Raw genomic sequence first — 14,843 nt, forward strand, 5'->3', positions numbered from 1 at the left:
TGAAATGTAATTGAATCACAGCAAATGCAAGGAAAATTACAGGAAGATCAGCCTGAAGGGCTGATGGTTGCATCTTGCACTGCCATGTGGAATGTTAGACTTTAAATTAACCCCTCACTGTTTTTGTTCTGCAAAGTTTCAGGGAATTGCAGGAGTCTTGGGTACTTGCTCATGTTCTCCAGGGACCAATCTGGGGAGCAAGCAGAACATTCTGCTCAGAAAATAAAAATACCCTAAAAATTTGGGGTGTACTTACTCTTCCTAGAAAACAGCCCTGATGGGTGTTTCAGGCTGCATCTATCACTGGTTCAAAGAGGATATCATGGAAAAAATGCAGCCTGTCATGAAATGGGGGAAAAAGCCAACTCTCCCTGCTGGCTAATGCTCTGCTGTTCTCTGAAAGCTGCACTGTGGAGGGAAGGCAGATGGCACACGCTCGGGGCTGAGAGTGGATGCATTTCCATCCACATAACCAAGAACTGCAATGCAAAATTCACAGACAGCTCACGAGGCCTTTTTGGTCCTGCAAGCTGCAGATTCTTGTTGCTACATGACAGTGGAAAATGACTTTGTGAGGTGTGATGACTGTGAGCAAACTCCCAGGTGCTCCCTGTGGAATCGGGTCCGTTGCGCCTGGCGATGGCAGCGCATGCTGTGTTGTGTGTAATGCCCTTTTCACTTATTTGCAGCAGAGCCATGGCAGATGCCCACCTCACAAATGCTCAGTCGAAACACCTGCCTGGATACCCATTCAGCACTCTACCGTAAGTTTGAGCCTTTTAATACAAAGATTTGAGGGACTGGATGGTAAGTCTCTGTGCTTGGAGCAGCCCTGGGCGGGTAAAGTTCCCATAATTGATGCATTGGAGAAAGAACAATAACGAGTCCTAAGTCTAGACCAAGCTCCTTGGGAAGCTTAAACTGTTGATGAGTTGGGCAGTGGCTTAGCAGTGCTTCTCTAGAAGTTCAGACTCTTCAGGAATTTAATGCATTCAGCTTGGAGCAGTGGGGATCAGTGACAAGTGTGGTATAGGGTGATGATGGAGTCCAGCTTAGGGAGTGTGGAGCTGCTGTTTCTGTAACTGGGCCCCAGCTGAGTGTGGTGACTGGGAGCCATCCAGATCTGGGTGGTGATGCAGGGAAGAGGAGATGCATCCTCCCTTTTCCACATTCTCATGGAAAAAAGGCTGATGATTCCAAGTGCTTTACAGACTAGTAAGTGGGGAAATTTGCCCAGTAAAGCTAACAACAACGTTTAGGATGATGGATAATGAGTGAAACTTGGTCTGCTGAGTTTATAGGAAATTTCTGCTGTAAATGCTTTCCTCCTCCTGCAAATTAGATGACTTCAGTGAGATTTGCTTTTAACTATCAAAGACACAGTAATATTTGAGAAGGAAAAAGCCCAGCTGCGGTCAGGTTGACATTGCATTGATTTATATCTTGTCTGAGCATGCATTGTATATAGAGCCAAATTTTTGGGTGTTGGAAGTTAGAGGGCTGACTAATAGAGCTATGATGATTTATTGCACCTAAGGAGTTGGCAAGAATTCATTGACATTTTCGTTGGCTCTGCACCACAGCATGATGTTGGTCCACAGCTATCAACTTGTCACCTTTTATGAGTAGATGAATGAGAAACAAATTTAAGTTGTCACTCTCCCTCAGTCTCTCACTAATCTTGCAAGTGATTGTAAGCTCTGGGGTCTTGGTTGTCTTTATATTATGTTAAAATTATTTATATTATTGTTTATCTGTATGATGAGACCCACATAAAAATATAGGTTGAATAGTTGAGGTACCTAGTTTTTTACCAGATGAGGATTTAGGCCAGTAACTTATTAGCAACTCATTCTAATTATTATTTTTAATTCTCAAAGACTTTGCATTGACTTTGTGGTGTGTTTTATGTTGTTCTGTGTTTATGTTGAGAGTTGCAGCATGAGCACAAGTACAGTAGTGTGATGCTTTGAGAACTGGAGCTGTGCTGGACATTTGTAGCAGGTCAAGTGCAGTTACACTCAATACAACACCATGACCTGACTTTTTACAGAGTGGCTTTAAATGCCTTGGGCATTTAAAAGGATACTTATTTCTTAAACCATAAAAAATAAAAGCATTTATTTTGATTATTCTTTGCTTGGCTTTTGTTAGATATCTGTGCATGCATAGCTAATATATTGTTACAAAAAATGGTAAGCTGAGGATTGAACTTCTTTGTCTTTCTAGGCATGAGAAATTATCTAAGAATAACTTCAAGTGTTATTAATTTTAAACTGTTAGAGTGGAAACTGGTTCTGGGACCAATTCTAGTTAATATCTGAATCAGCACATAGACAGTGGGATTGAGTGTACTTCCAGCAAATTTGCAGATAGCACCAAGATAACTGAATGGTGCAGTTATTATGCTGGAGAGAGGAGATGCCATCCAAAGGGACTGTCACAGGCTGGAGATGTGTGCCACTGTGAACCTCATTAACAAGGCCAAGTGCAAGGTGCTGCACCTGGGTCAAGATAATCACAGCACATGCTGTGAGATGTGAGGTAAATTAATTGAGAGCAGCCCTGAGGAGAAGGAATTGGGAGTACTTATTGGTGGATAAAAAACTGGACATGAACTGGCAATGTGCACTCTCAGCCCAGAAAGCAAATGGTATCCTGGGCTGCATCCAAAGCACTGTGAGCAGCAGGGTGAGGGAAGGATTCTGACCCTCAGCTCTGCTTTGATGAGACCCCACCTGCAGTGCTGTGTCCAGCTCTGGGATCCCAGCACAAGAAGGATGTGAATCTGTTAGAGCAGGTCTAGAGGAGGCCAGGGAAATGGTCAGAAGGCTGCAGCATCTGTTCAGCAAAGACAGGATGAGAAAGATGGGTCTGTTCACCCTGGAGAAGAGAGGGCTCCAGGGAGCCCTTATCGTGGCCTTTCCCCATTCAAAGGGGGCTTCCAAGGAAGATGAGGACAAATTTCTTCTAAAAAAGACCTTTAATGACAGGTCAGGGGATCGTGTTTTTAAGCTGAAAGAAGGTAGAGTAAAATGGAACATTAAAAGGAATTCTCTACTGAGAGGTTGGTGAGATGCTGAAACAGATTGCCCAGAGAAGCTGTGGGTGCTTCATCCCTGGAAGTGCTCAAGATTAGGCTGGATGAGACTTTGGGCAACCTGCTCTAGTGAAAGGTTTTCCTGCCCATGTGTGGATGGAATTAGATGGTTTTTTAAGGCCTTTTCTAACCCAGACAGTTCTGAGTCTATGAAACAACCCCTGACATACACACTTGCTATTAGAATATATTTCAACCATTCACTCGGTTGCTATTTTTTTGATTCTAGAGTACAACATGTGGTCCTTGAGGTAATTGCCTACTTGAAGCTTGTTATTATCTATATTTTTTTCTTGATTATAGAAGCTGAATGGAGTGAAGGCAAATAAGTTGTAATTCCTAAGTACCTTCTGCTTCTTTTTTATCAAACAATATTCTATGCAGCCAAGCAGATTTTTCTATCTGTTTAATCTGTATCAGATATTTATAGGCACATTTTACTATACTTGAGTAGACTTATTTTCCTGGGAGACTACTGCAGACAGTTGGAGAAAATTAAATCAGACAGAAAATAACTTCTAAGTGGTCGATATTTTTACCTATCTTTTTTCAACAGGTTTTTTTTTTTTTTTTTATCTGATTTGTCTTTATCACAGAAAAATATTTGTGAAGCATCAACATTTTGATGGAAAGTTGATTAATGAAATAAAAACTTCTAGTGACACATCAAAGCATATTGCCTCCTATAAAAGTCTGGTAGGGAAAAAAAAAAAGCAGCATCTGGCCAGTTGTGCCGACTCTATTAGATGACGACAGCATGTGTTTGGATGTCTCTCAACAGTGGTAGAGGGAACAGTGCCAAGCAACAAAGGAAAAATAAACTGATAGAAAAGGTATCTTCTGTCATCAATTGTGCTGTTTGTGTCACTGAGGGTGGCGTGTGTCTGGGCTCTCCTTTTCCAGCATATTTTATAAAAACCACTGTGTCCTCTCTTGGGAGTGACTTTTGCATCTAATGCAAGAAGCAGGAGATCTAGCATCATTGCTGTTATGTAACAGTCTGACTTTTGCCATCCCTAATTTGCCATCCTGTTTGACTTTGTTCATGATTCCTGCAGTTAAGATTCTTAATTCTGTTTGGCAACTCACCATCTGCAAAAGAGGCCATAAGTAAATACTGCCTTTCTGTGCCTTCACAATGGCCTTAATTAGATTCATTTTAAGTCTGAAAGTTTTAATCAAGGGAATTACCTAAGGGTGGCTTTGTCTGCACTTGCACTTTTAGTCATGTCTTCCAAAGGATTGTAGTGTTTGATTATAAAATACTCCAAAAGGAGTTCACAGTACTGCTCTCTGTCATACCAAAACTCCCTATCACTGTGGCTGCTTGCTAGCTAGATCCATTATGTAAAGATAATGAAGTGTCAGAAGCTGCACCTGTGTTGCAAAAACATTTGGAGTTGTCTTTCCTTCTAGCCCACTTGACAGCTTTTCTTGAGCTTAGCATTTGGCACAAGCATTCACCTTAGATCACCCTGCAGCATTAATAGGATCCCTCTGCTATTCCCTGCTGCATTCTCAGCAGAGCTCTATGGCCCTCTGTTCTAGCCCATGGAAAAAAACCCTCTTGGGCATCATCTGCCATGGAGAAGCAGCAGGAAGGAGCAGTAAAAGGGGTGTGGGCACAAAAGGTAAAGGATCTGGCACATGCCTTAAGCAGAGCTTCATTCAGCATCATCTGCCCCCTCAGTGTGAACAGGGGGACACTGACTTTAAGGGAAGGTAAGCCTGAGGAAGGTCCTTGCAGGGTAAATGCAGCAGCTGTACCTGCTGCCACAGCTCATGGGCTGCAGATTTACATGGGAGCTGCATTCTGCAGAGATCTAGTCAAGGTTTTGGGCCAGGCTGCTCTGCAGCTGAACTCTCAGCTGAACTTTCTGCCCCTTGATTTACCTGTGTCCATAGCACAAGGAGAGTAAGTATCACTCCTCTTTGAACCTGCATATGTATTTACATGGAATAGAGCTGAGGATACAGTAACTCCTGGGTTTTCTTTTCTCAGTTTATTTGGAACACTGGAGGAATAGGAATGCACTAATGCCCTGCACAATTCTGAATTTAGCCTGCCTGATTGGAAAGTTAACCCATGAACATTCCTGGTTTAAACAAATCAAGACTTTTGTATTGAGATTCACTTCACAGGAGTTGTTTTAAAGAAATTCATACTTTTGGAAGATGACTTGGAAGATACAAGTTAGTTTTGGTGGTTGTGCTCTATGTAAAGAATGTTCTGACATGATATGGAGCCAAGCATAAACATATTGAAACATGCATATTCTGATTGCATCTAGGCCTGTGAGCCTGGAAGAATTGTTTCTGAAATCAGTCTTGCTTGTCTTAAACAGAAAACAAATAAAAGTCTGTGTTTGGCAGGAGTCAGCTCTCTCCTGGGACTAGCGTTGTGTCTCTAACGATGTCCCATCCTCTCCTGTGGAGATGTGCTCTATAAAATAAACAGATAGCTCTGCACTCCAAGAAAGGCATTTTGCAGGGTCTCTCTAAGCTTTAAGTCTTTTTCTATTAAACCCCTGTTGGCTAATAAATTTCACTCACAATCCAGGTGGGGGTGAATGTTTTTTGTGGCTAAAGTGAAATATTTGAGAACAGAGCTATTAATACTGTGCTTTTCCTTTCTTTCACCTCAGTGCTGATGGCAATTCTGAGTGCTAAAACCCAGCCTTATTTTTAAAGGAGGTATTCAACTAATGGCATGCATATTTCTGCTGGGTCTCTATATTCCTGCAGATCTTCTTCATTCCTAAGTCTCCTGTACCCCTCCTTGGCCAGTGCTCAATGGAATTTGTTGTCCACTTCTTTAAAAGGTGTGGTTAAAAAAGTTTGTCTGAACCCTGCAATGCTGAGTCTGTCACCAACTGCCAGCCATGAATCTGCTTTTTAAAATAGACACTTAAATCCCCCTTCCCCTTGGATAGCTCTCTGATGCTTCCTTCTTGTTTTCACCACCCCTCCCTGGGGAAAAACATGCTGTTCTTATTGTTGTTGGCACTAGCTGGAGGTGCTGGAGAGTCTCTCCTGTAATCTGATTTACAGATTCTGTGGGGAGAATTCCAGCTAGTCTAAGGTAGTGTTGGATTAGGAGCAAACCACAGCACATCCCAGCAGGCAGCCAATGCTTCATGCTTGGATAGACAGAGGCATAGGCTAGCAGAGTGTCTGTAAACAGAAGGGATTAGGCTTAGGAGCAAATTTTGAGAGAGATAAAGCAAAAGAAGCCATTTACTCCACTATTTTATCAAATAGCAGGGAACAAAGGGGATATAAGATTTCTTACAATGGCAATGGCCCTTTTATAAAGAAATATATATAACCAATTTATAACATATGTGGTCCTTTGTTCCATTGCAGTTCTCAGTGAAACTAGGGAAGGGTTTTAAAATTGCAAAACAAGCTCAGAAACCCCTCAGTTGATAATACATTTAAAAATTTCTATGATAAACATTAAGCTGCTCAAAACCATTATCACCAGACTGACCCACATAGCTGCTTGACATCATCATCAGGAAACATTTTGCGTGAGTTATTTACAGTGAGTAATCTCATTAAGCACACATTATCTATAGGATACTTGCTGTCTTTATTGCTTTCTTTGTTTTATGGAAGGCACCAGGATGTTTCTGCAGCAGTCCCAGTCACAGAAACGTAGCAGTGCATAATTTAGAGCAAAATATTTCTAACTTGGTTATAGAAATCTTGTTTAAGCTGAAACCTAGTATTGATCTTTATGAGTGCAGTTTCTTAAAGGGACTTTTATGGAAAAGCAATATAGATTTAACTACTTAAAATCATTGCAGTTCATGAGGTTTATGAGCAAAAAAAAAAAAAAAAAATTAAACAACTCTTAATTCTTTTCTGGACACTATTTTAAAATTCTGTTTTAAGTGCTCGTTTAGCCAGGCAACATTTTGACAGTGTTATTGAAGTTTAAAACCAATGTGCACACCCAGTTTCTACAGTATTTATTATTCCCGGAGGAAAAGCACTGTTGGAATACAGTATTTGTGATAAGCTGTACTTAGCTTGGGGGTTATGTACCAGGGGTATTGCTACTCAAAAGCCACACTCTCCTGACATGGGAAATTCCATGCTAAGGTCAAACCCAAGTGAGTCAAACATTCTGGACTTATGGCAATATAAACAAAATCCAAGTTAGCTCCACTCCTTATTTGCAACCTGCAATAACCAGAAAATGTGGCTGCTATGACTGCTCAGATGTGTTTCTAGTCCCCAGTAAAGTCAGCAAATTCATTTTCATTATTTTTCTCTTAGATGTGCTGCAGTGTAAAATGAAGCCGTGACCTAATAGTATTTTGCAGGAAACCAAAGAAGTTGACCATATAACTTTAAAGTGTATTTGTACGTAGCCAACAAGTGTAGGGGAGCTCAATTGAAAGTGTTGGACTCTTGCTTAGAGGTCAGTAACTCCTGTCATGGTATCTCACTTTATGTTAGCAAGCAGGCTCACTTAGCCTCTTGCTGTAATAAAAATCTATAGAAGAAACTTGTAGGGGAATCAGTTGTGGCAGAAAGAAGATGGAAACTGTGCCTTGCTCAGCAGTATTTGATAGTGATGCTGACAGTGAAATTCATCTGTCCAGATTTATGTTGTTGGAGAGCTGTAAACACTTTAGAGGGACAGTTCACCTGTATGCTGGTGTGGATGGATTTGGGTATGGAAGGCTGTGTTTCTCCTGCCTGTTGGTACAGGAGACCTGGGCTGCCAGCTCTGACACAGGGTCTGAGCTGGAGGTGCTTTTCTCAGTGTTGCCCATGTCTGGCAGAACACTGACATACAACAGACACGCAGGTATAGGACTTTCCTTCTAGGTGCTCCAAAGACACATTTCATTATAGTTATCATTTTGGAACCATGGAATCATTAAGCTTGAATAAGACCTCTAAGATTATGGACTCTAACCTTTAAATTAGCACTGCTCACCACTAAACCAAGTCACCAAGTGCCACATCCACATGCCTTTTGAACAGCTCCAAGGATGGTGATTCCAGCACTTCTCTGGGGAGCTTGTTTCAATGAGTGACCATCTTTTCAGTGAATAATTTTTTCCTATTGTCCATACTGAACCTCCCCAGGGGCAGCTTGTGTCCATTCCCTCTCATTCTGTTCCTTGGGGGAAGAGGGGGACAATCCCTGCCCTGCTCCTGCTGGCCACACACTGCTGGCACAGGCCAGGGTGCCACTGGCCTTCTTGGCCACCTGGGCACACCCTGGATCATGTTCAGCTGCTGTTGACCAGCACCTCCAGGTCCTTTTCTGCCTGGCAGGATTCTGGCTGTTCTGTCCCCCAGCCTTTACCACTGCTTGGGGTCATTGTGACCCAAATGCAGGACCCAGCACCTGGCCTTGAGGAACCTCATACAATTTGCCTCAGCCCATCATTCCAGCCTGTCTGGTTCCTTTTGCAGAGGGATCTGCCTTACTACCATCAATAGATAGGTAGGGCTGCTACTGATTTCCAGGCAAAATGCAAATGAAAACAGGATTGCATCTGGGTACAGCCCAAGCTATGTAGAGATATTACACCATCTCACAGAATCTGGTATTATACCTAATGCCTTTTTCCTTAATACCTTAAAAAAGATGTGTTTAACCATAATAGACCATATGTTTTAGTGGCATTTTCATTGGTACTTCTAGATTGCAAGTCCTATTTTTCATTCAGTACATACATACTGTATAATGTCATTTGCACTTAAAGGGCTCTGGGAACCTAAAAGTCTCTCTTTATCACATAAATGGCTATAAACAGCCATCTTAGCAAGTGTGTTCTGTGAAGATTTATTCCTGGAAAGTTCTGAATGTCTCCTGTGAAGTGCTTGGGGGTCGTCCCTTTGACCCTGTCAGTATCACTCATCTGCCACTCTAAATATGCATGGGAATCCTGCGCTGGGACTGAGACAACTTATATATCAGGGAGGTGCTGCACAGGCATTTCACAAGAAATGAATATAAAAAGCGTCTTTGAATGCTGATAGAAATTATTCTCCCCTGCAGAGTACTCATTTCCCTGCTGTTTGAAGCATTTTTTTTTCAGTCGTGAACAAATGCAAATTATTATTTATTTGCTTTTTTGTTTGTTCTGGGCTTTCTAAGGAAGCAGGGAATATGAATTTTCTGTAAAACATATAATTGATAAGCTGTTACATGTTGCAGGAAGACTTTGAATTATAGGTCTAAATGTACTCTGTTTTCAGGGGTTTGAAAGCCAGAGCTTCAATTATCCATGCACACAGACCTGAATTCTATTATACTTTCCTGGTATTCGAGCCTTGCCAAAACCCAAAGGTGCTCAGCCCTTTTTGTTGATGATTCTTGAAGCTTCTGTAGCTGTCTCTCTGGGTCAGTGACTCTGCATGATTTTTATTTTTGGTGGACATCTGCCTTTTTTGCAACAAGACTCATCATCTTATGTCAAGTCACATGGATAAATATTTGTTTCAAGTGTTCAGCATTAATAATGGATTCAGATGTATTCTGTCAGTCATTCCAACAGTTCCTATTCATGTAGGAATAGAGTAGGGCCATGTCTCCTACCTTGGATGCTTCCCTGGATTTCCTCAGCGTCTGAGTATCTCAAAGTGTGAATTTGTTTTCACAAGATCCTTGTGAAGAAGTTGGGAAAAGCTGTTATCCCCATTTTAAAAACAAGGGTGAGAAGCTGAGAGGTGGAGAATATTACTTCATTGTGAAAGGATACACCGAGCATATCAGCTCTGGAAGGGGCACTGCACTGAGGGTAATTAACCCAATTAACCCACAATGAAGCTAATAGTCCATTCAGGATATCACATCTTTGCACTTTACTGTGCCAAGCAACTGGTCAGCTCATGAAACAACCTTGAACTTCGTAACAAAGTGGTGAATGGCAGAACAGAATATTACTCTTCTGTGGAAAGGGAAAGGGACATGTAGAAAAATATTCACCATCGCAGGAATAACTTCAGACGAGGGTTTTGCTTCACCAGTTTGGTGGCTTGGGCCACCCCTTTGCTAGATTATTTTGTGAGCTGGGCTCTGGCTGAGGAGAGTGGGGCAGTGACAGTGTGCAGGAGCTGTCAGATCTGCAATCTGCTCCAGTGTCACTGTCTTTGCTCAGAGCTGAGTTTCAGGGAAGCTTCATTTAGAGGCTACACATTCTCTGTGTCTCTGAATTGTTTATAATGTATGGTGGAAACATCTAAAACAGGATGCTATAGAATTAAAGAAAAAGCAAAGCCACAGGAAAGTTTAATCTTTTCCTCCCACAAGTATATACTATGTATATGTATTTTTACACATAGATTTCAATATCTCCTTTTTCTTGCCTCTCGTGTCAGCTTCTGACTTTACCCCAGTTGTACTTAGCTCTGCTGCATAAATAACTCTCTGTCCCTGTCTCCAGTTAATCTAAACCTGCAAGTGTTCACTCCTGTTCTTTTTAGCTGTGCCACCTGCCTCTCAGTCTCACTGCTGTGTTACTCCCTTCTCTGCCACCAGTCTCAGATTTCCTGAGAGAAGTCTGGTCTTGAAATATTTTGGGAATGGAAGGATGGGTAAGGGAGTGCTCTTCCATGTTTTGGTGCTCTCTTTTCACCCACAGAATAGCTCTCACATTTTCTTATTCCCTGCCATGTCCTTATTTGTGAGTTACTTAGGGATATTCCTATTTGGATAAACATTTACTATTTTTAAACTGCTTATCCTTGCAGAATAGGTAATCAGAAAAAGCCAGTCATGAAGAACAGTGTTTTCTAAGACTGGATAGCCACCTAAAAATATTTAAGTGTCATGACAGTAGCAGAATGGCAATACTGGGGTTGAAGGATGGGGGATAAACCTCAGAAGAGGGAACTCAGTCATTTGCTGTTACAGGGAAAACAATAATGTAAAACCTCACTTGAGAATTTGGAAATTATTTACTGTCAGACACTTCTAACCTCTGCTGTCACCCTATGCTGGTCTCTGCTACTGGATGCATGTGTAAGATGAAGCACACACCACGCTATTTAAAGATGGGTCTCAGTAAAATGCCAGGTGGAGAACTCACCTGAGAATTCACAGTCTGCCTGGATTTGCCCTGCTGCTGGGAAACAGAACTGAGTGTGCTCATCTGTTCCATCTCTGCACAGTGGAGCCTTTGGCTGTAAGCTCAGCCCAGGTCTGCCTGCTAAAAGGCAAATTTAGTCACATTTGGCATTAGCAGACTCAGTCATTTTAAATGGTTCATAACCTAAAACTGGCTGCAGGAGAGAGAACAAAAGTCCCAAGGCACCTCTGTACCTCTGCAGATGGTGGAAGTCTGTGACTGATGCTTAGAGATAAGGTGTGGTAAGAGTACAGGGTAATATTTCCCTTGGAATATATTTCCTGCTTCCAGCAAACAGGAGTTTAATGGCTTCTTGAGTTGGAGGTTACAGATGAGCATTACTTCTGGTAGACCAAAACTCCTTAAAATAAGAATTGGATGAGTGGAACAACACTCTGCTATCAGAAGGAAATCTAGATTCACAGCAGTGGAGCAGGGCAGGGTTTGGTTTCTCCCTCTTCATTGATAGTAAAAGTGTTTAAATCTTGGACCTTTGGATCCTCTCCTGAACTTTTGTTTAATGAAGAACTGGTTTGATAATAAAATCTTGGCGTTTACTTTATCAGTTTGTAACTATAGTAAAGAGGGTTTTGCTTATCAGGTATATGCTTCTCAGTTTTCTAGTGCACTATGTATTCTACTTTAGTAATATCTTCTCAGCTATGCATTTTCTCCCCCTCATGATATGTGCATGAAGGATGCCTTTAGAGATTTAAGGGGGCGATTTGAATAATGATTTTTTTTCAGTTATCCTTCATTAAATTCAAATTGCCAATGACTTTCTGTAACATCACTTCTATGGAAACTCAGCATCTGCTAAAAAAAAAAAAGTCTTTGAGCAGATCTTTCCATTTTTCTCATTTATTTTCTATTGCTTTCTGAGCATTATTTGTTCCATTGTGACTGATATGAAATTTTGAAGCTCTTGTAAAGTTATTCACAGTATTTTTTTTCCATTTAATGGTAGTTCTGCAAATAAGACCTACTTTTGTTTCAGCAAAATCAACGACAAAATTGATTTTGAAATGAAAGTAGAAAGGTGTCCTCAGTTTATCACATCTGAAAATGAAAAAAAATTTGAATTCATAGCATTCACAGTAGTACTTTACCATATTGCATATTTATTGGGTTCTTAGATGTGCTTAACTGCTGTTAAGCAGTAAAATCCAAGAAAATGGAGATTATTGAATGGTCTATTTACTAAACCAATCTTGACATCTTTATTCATTCACATCTGATTATATTACCACTTCTAAATGGTATTTTGGATGTGGGAGTTCAGTACTATTTTTTGATTTTACTTTGTTTGGTAGAGATAATCTACAGAATCAAGACAGCTTTGTTGGGAGAGGGAGTTATTTTGTATTCTGGTTCATAGGTAATTAACAGAATTTTCAGTTAATTTCTAAGTCCTTCTTGCTGTTGAATTTACATAAAATGTAGAGCATCCTTGTTAGTCTGAGGCAGAGTGGGATTGGGATAAAGCATCCAGGAATTATTCCAGAGGAACTTCTGAGTTCTGGCTTGCTGTCAACAGACCCTAAGAAGAATGACCCTGTCTGTCCCTTGGCTTGCACCAAGCTAGATAGAAAAATACTTCATGCTTTCCTTGAGATCTCAAATGTCTTTGAGATCTATTAATGCATAAAATACAACACAACATAACTGTGGCATGATTTCAAATTCCATATAGAATTTTCCAGGGCCAGCATTAAGTGCTTTTTATCTTGGAAAACACGTATTTTACTGTATTAAAAAGGGCTTGGCATTTAATTTTTTTTGGGGGGGCGGGAGGGGGGGGGGTTGGTGGGAGAAAGGAGACAAGACTGGAGGTGGGAAAAAAGCTCCTTATTTTGGAAGTTCCATTTTTGGGTGCAAACCCAAAACATTGACATAAGAACATACTTTATAACTGAATTTTAGGAAAGAACAACTTCAGAAATCTATGTATCATAGATGTGGTTGAAACTATCAATGTTCAACGTGGTTTGAACTTTTTTACTTTAAAATAACTTGACTTAAAAGCGTAGAAAAGTAAATGCTAGTGGTTTTTTGGAGTTTTTTATTCAGTTCTTACCACTGCAGTCTTTATATCTTTGCTCTTGGCTTGCTTTTTCTGTTTATTCCTCACTGACTAAAGATACTGTCACCTGCAGAAGACTCAAGTTTATCTTGCTTTCTGAACAGGAGCCAGAAGACCCCAGCTGCCATGAAATTGAAAAGGCTGGGGAATAACAAACTTGTTTCCACCTCTGTTCCCCACCCAGGAGGAGCTCCCATGAAACTCCCTCTCAAACAGACATGGATGCATCATGGGCCTATGAAGTCCTGGATCCACATAAGCAATTTAGTGACTGAAATGCATCTCGGATAAAATTTAAGTTTCCAATTCCAAACAGGCAGTTCATGAAGCTCATGCCCATTCCCATTCCTCCCTTCTTCTCTGCTTAAATGTCTCCAAGATTTCAGGCTTTCCAGAAGTACATTTCCCATCCTTTTTTTTCTGAAGCTCCCTTCATCTCTCCAGATACAACTGGCCACATTTTGCAGGGAGGATGGAGACTTCCTGTGTCTGAACCTGATTTGTTGCTGCTGGTGATTGCACTCTCCAGAGTGAAGCTTGTGCTGAGCTCTGAATTTCCCTTCACAAGAATGCAGTTATACTGAGAGCACCCCAGCCTTCACCCACCTTTTGAGGGAAAAGGAGGAAGCAATCTTCCTTACCAAAAGGGCAGTTTAGGCATGAGAGTAGGGTTGAGAGCTTTTGGTGATGTGTCATGATTTCTTTTAGAATCCCAGATCAGGCAGGCACTTGCAGTAGGATACAGGGAATTTTAAAAATAACCATTTATCTCCTTTCTTACTCACATTTTTCCTTGCTTCTACACATGCTGCTTTTTCTGAATTTTGTTATTTGCAATTTTCATGAACTGCATTGTACCTCAGGGCCGTATCAGGCAGCTCTTAGGATCACCATGCTTTACAGATCTGCAACATTTCTATTGTGCTCGTGTCAAGGCGTGGCACAAGTGTTGATGACAATATGACAGTGTTAGTGTCACCATCTAACAGGCACCAAGTTGTCTCTGACTGTAGAATGTAACAAAATGGATGAAGTGTAGTAAAAGGTTAAGCAGAGGTGATGGTTATGGACTTAAGTTATTATCTTCTAAGTGCATTTGGTAAGATTTCTCTTAAGACACATTGCATACAGAAAAAGGGGCAAAATCCACCTTCAGTGACAAACTGGGTGAGCAGCAAGAAAATGAGTTGGGATGGAGCCTAATGCCTTGTGCAAAGCTGCAGGACCTTTGCCTAAGCCTTTGCAGATGGACATTCCTATGCTAATTTGTGGAAGAAGTCAAGAACTACAGCAGTTGAACTACATTGCTCAGTTAAATCAGGGCAGTAAGTTAAAAAAGATAGGCAATTTAGAATAATTTGGGAGGCTCAGCAAACTCTTAATGTGAAATTTAACTGAACTGTAGCTCAGTTGCTTTCTACTCTCTAAGTATAGTAATATGCATTGGCAAAAACACACTATTTTATACTGACTGATCATCTTCATTTGACAGGTTGGCTGTGAGAAAAGATTTAGGTGTTACTGTGAGTAGCTCATGAATTAGGTTTCAATTCCTTAT

At 40.9% G+C, this 14,843-nt stretch overlaps 1 protein-coding gene across 2 annotated transcripts in view; it reads left to right on the forward strand.

Moving 5' to 3' along the window:
- The window catches only part of DLG2 (discs large MAGUK scaffold protein 2), a 966,889-nt gene that overhangs the window by 161,726 nt on the left and 790,320 nt on the right, over positions 1–14,843 (forward strand). Inside the window, exon 6 of one of the 2 annotated variants that reach the window (XM_079303594.1) lies at positions 690–764. In XM_079303594.1, coding sequence (XP_079159720.1) covers positions 690–764 — 75 coding nt within the window. Of the gene's footprint in view, positions 1–684; positions 765–14,843 lie in introns of those variants that run through there. The other variant, XM_079303596.1, reaches the window with a different exon arrangement.

This window comes from Erithacus rubecula (genome assembly GCF_903797595.1).
Source record: "Erithacus rubecula genome assembly, chromosome: 1".
Taxonomy (NCBI): Eukaryota; Metazoa; Chordata; class Aves; order Passeriformes; family Muscicapidae; genus Erithacus; species Erithacus rubecula.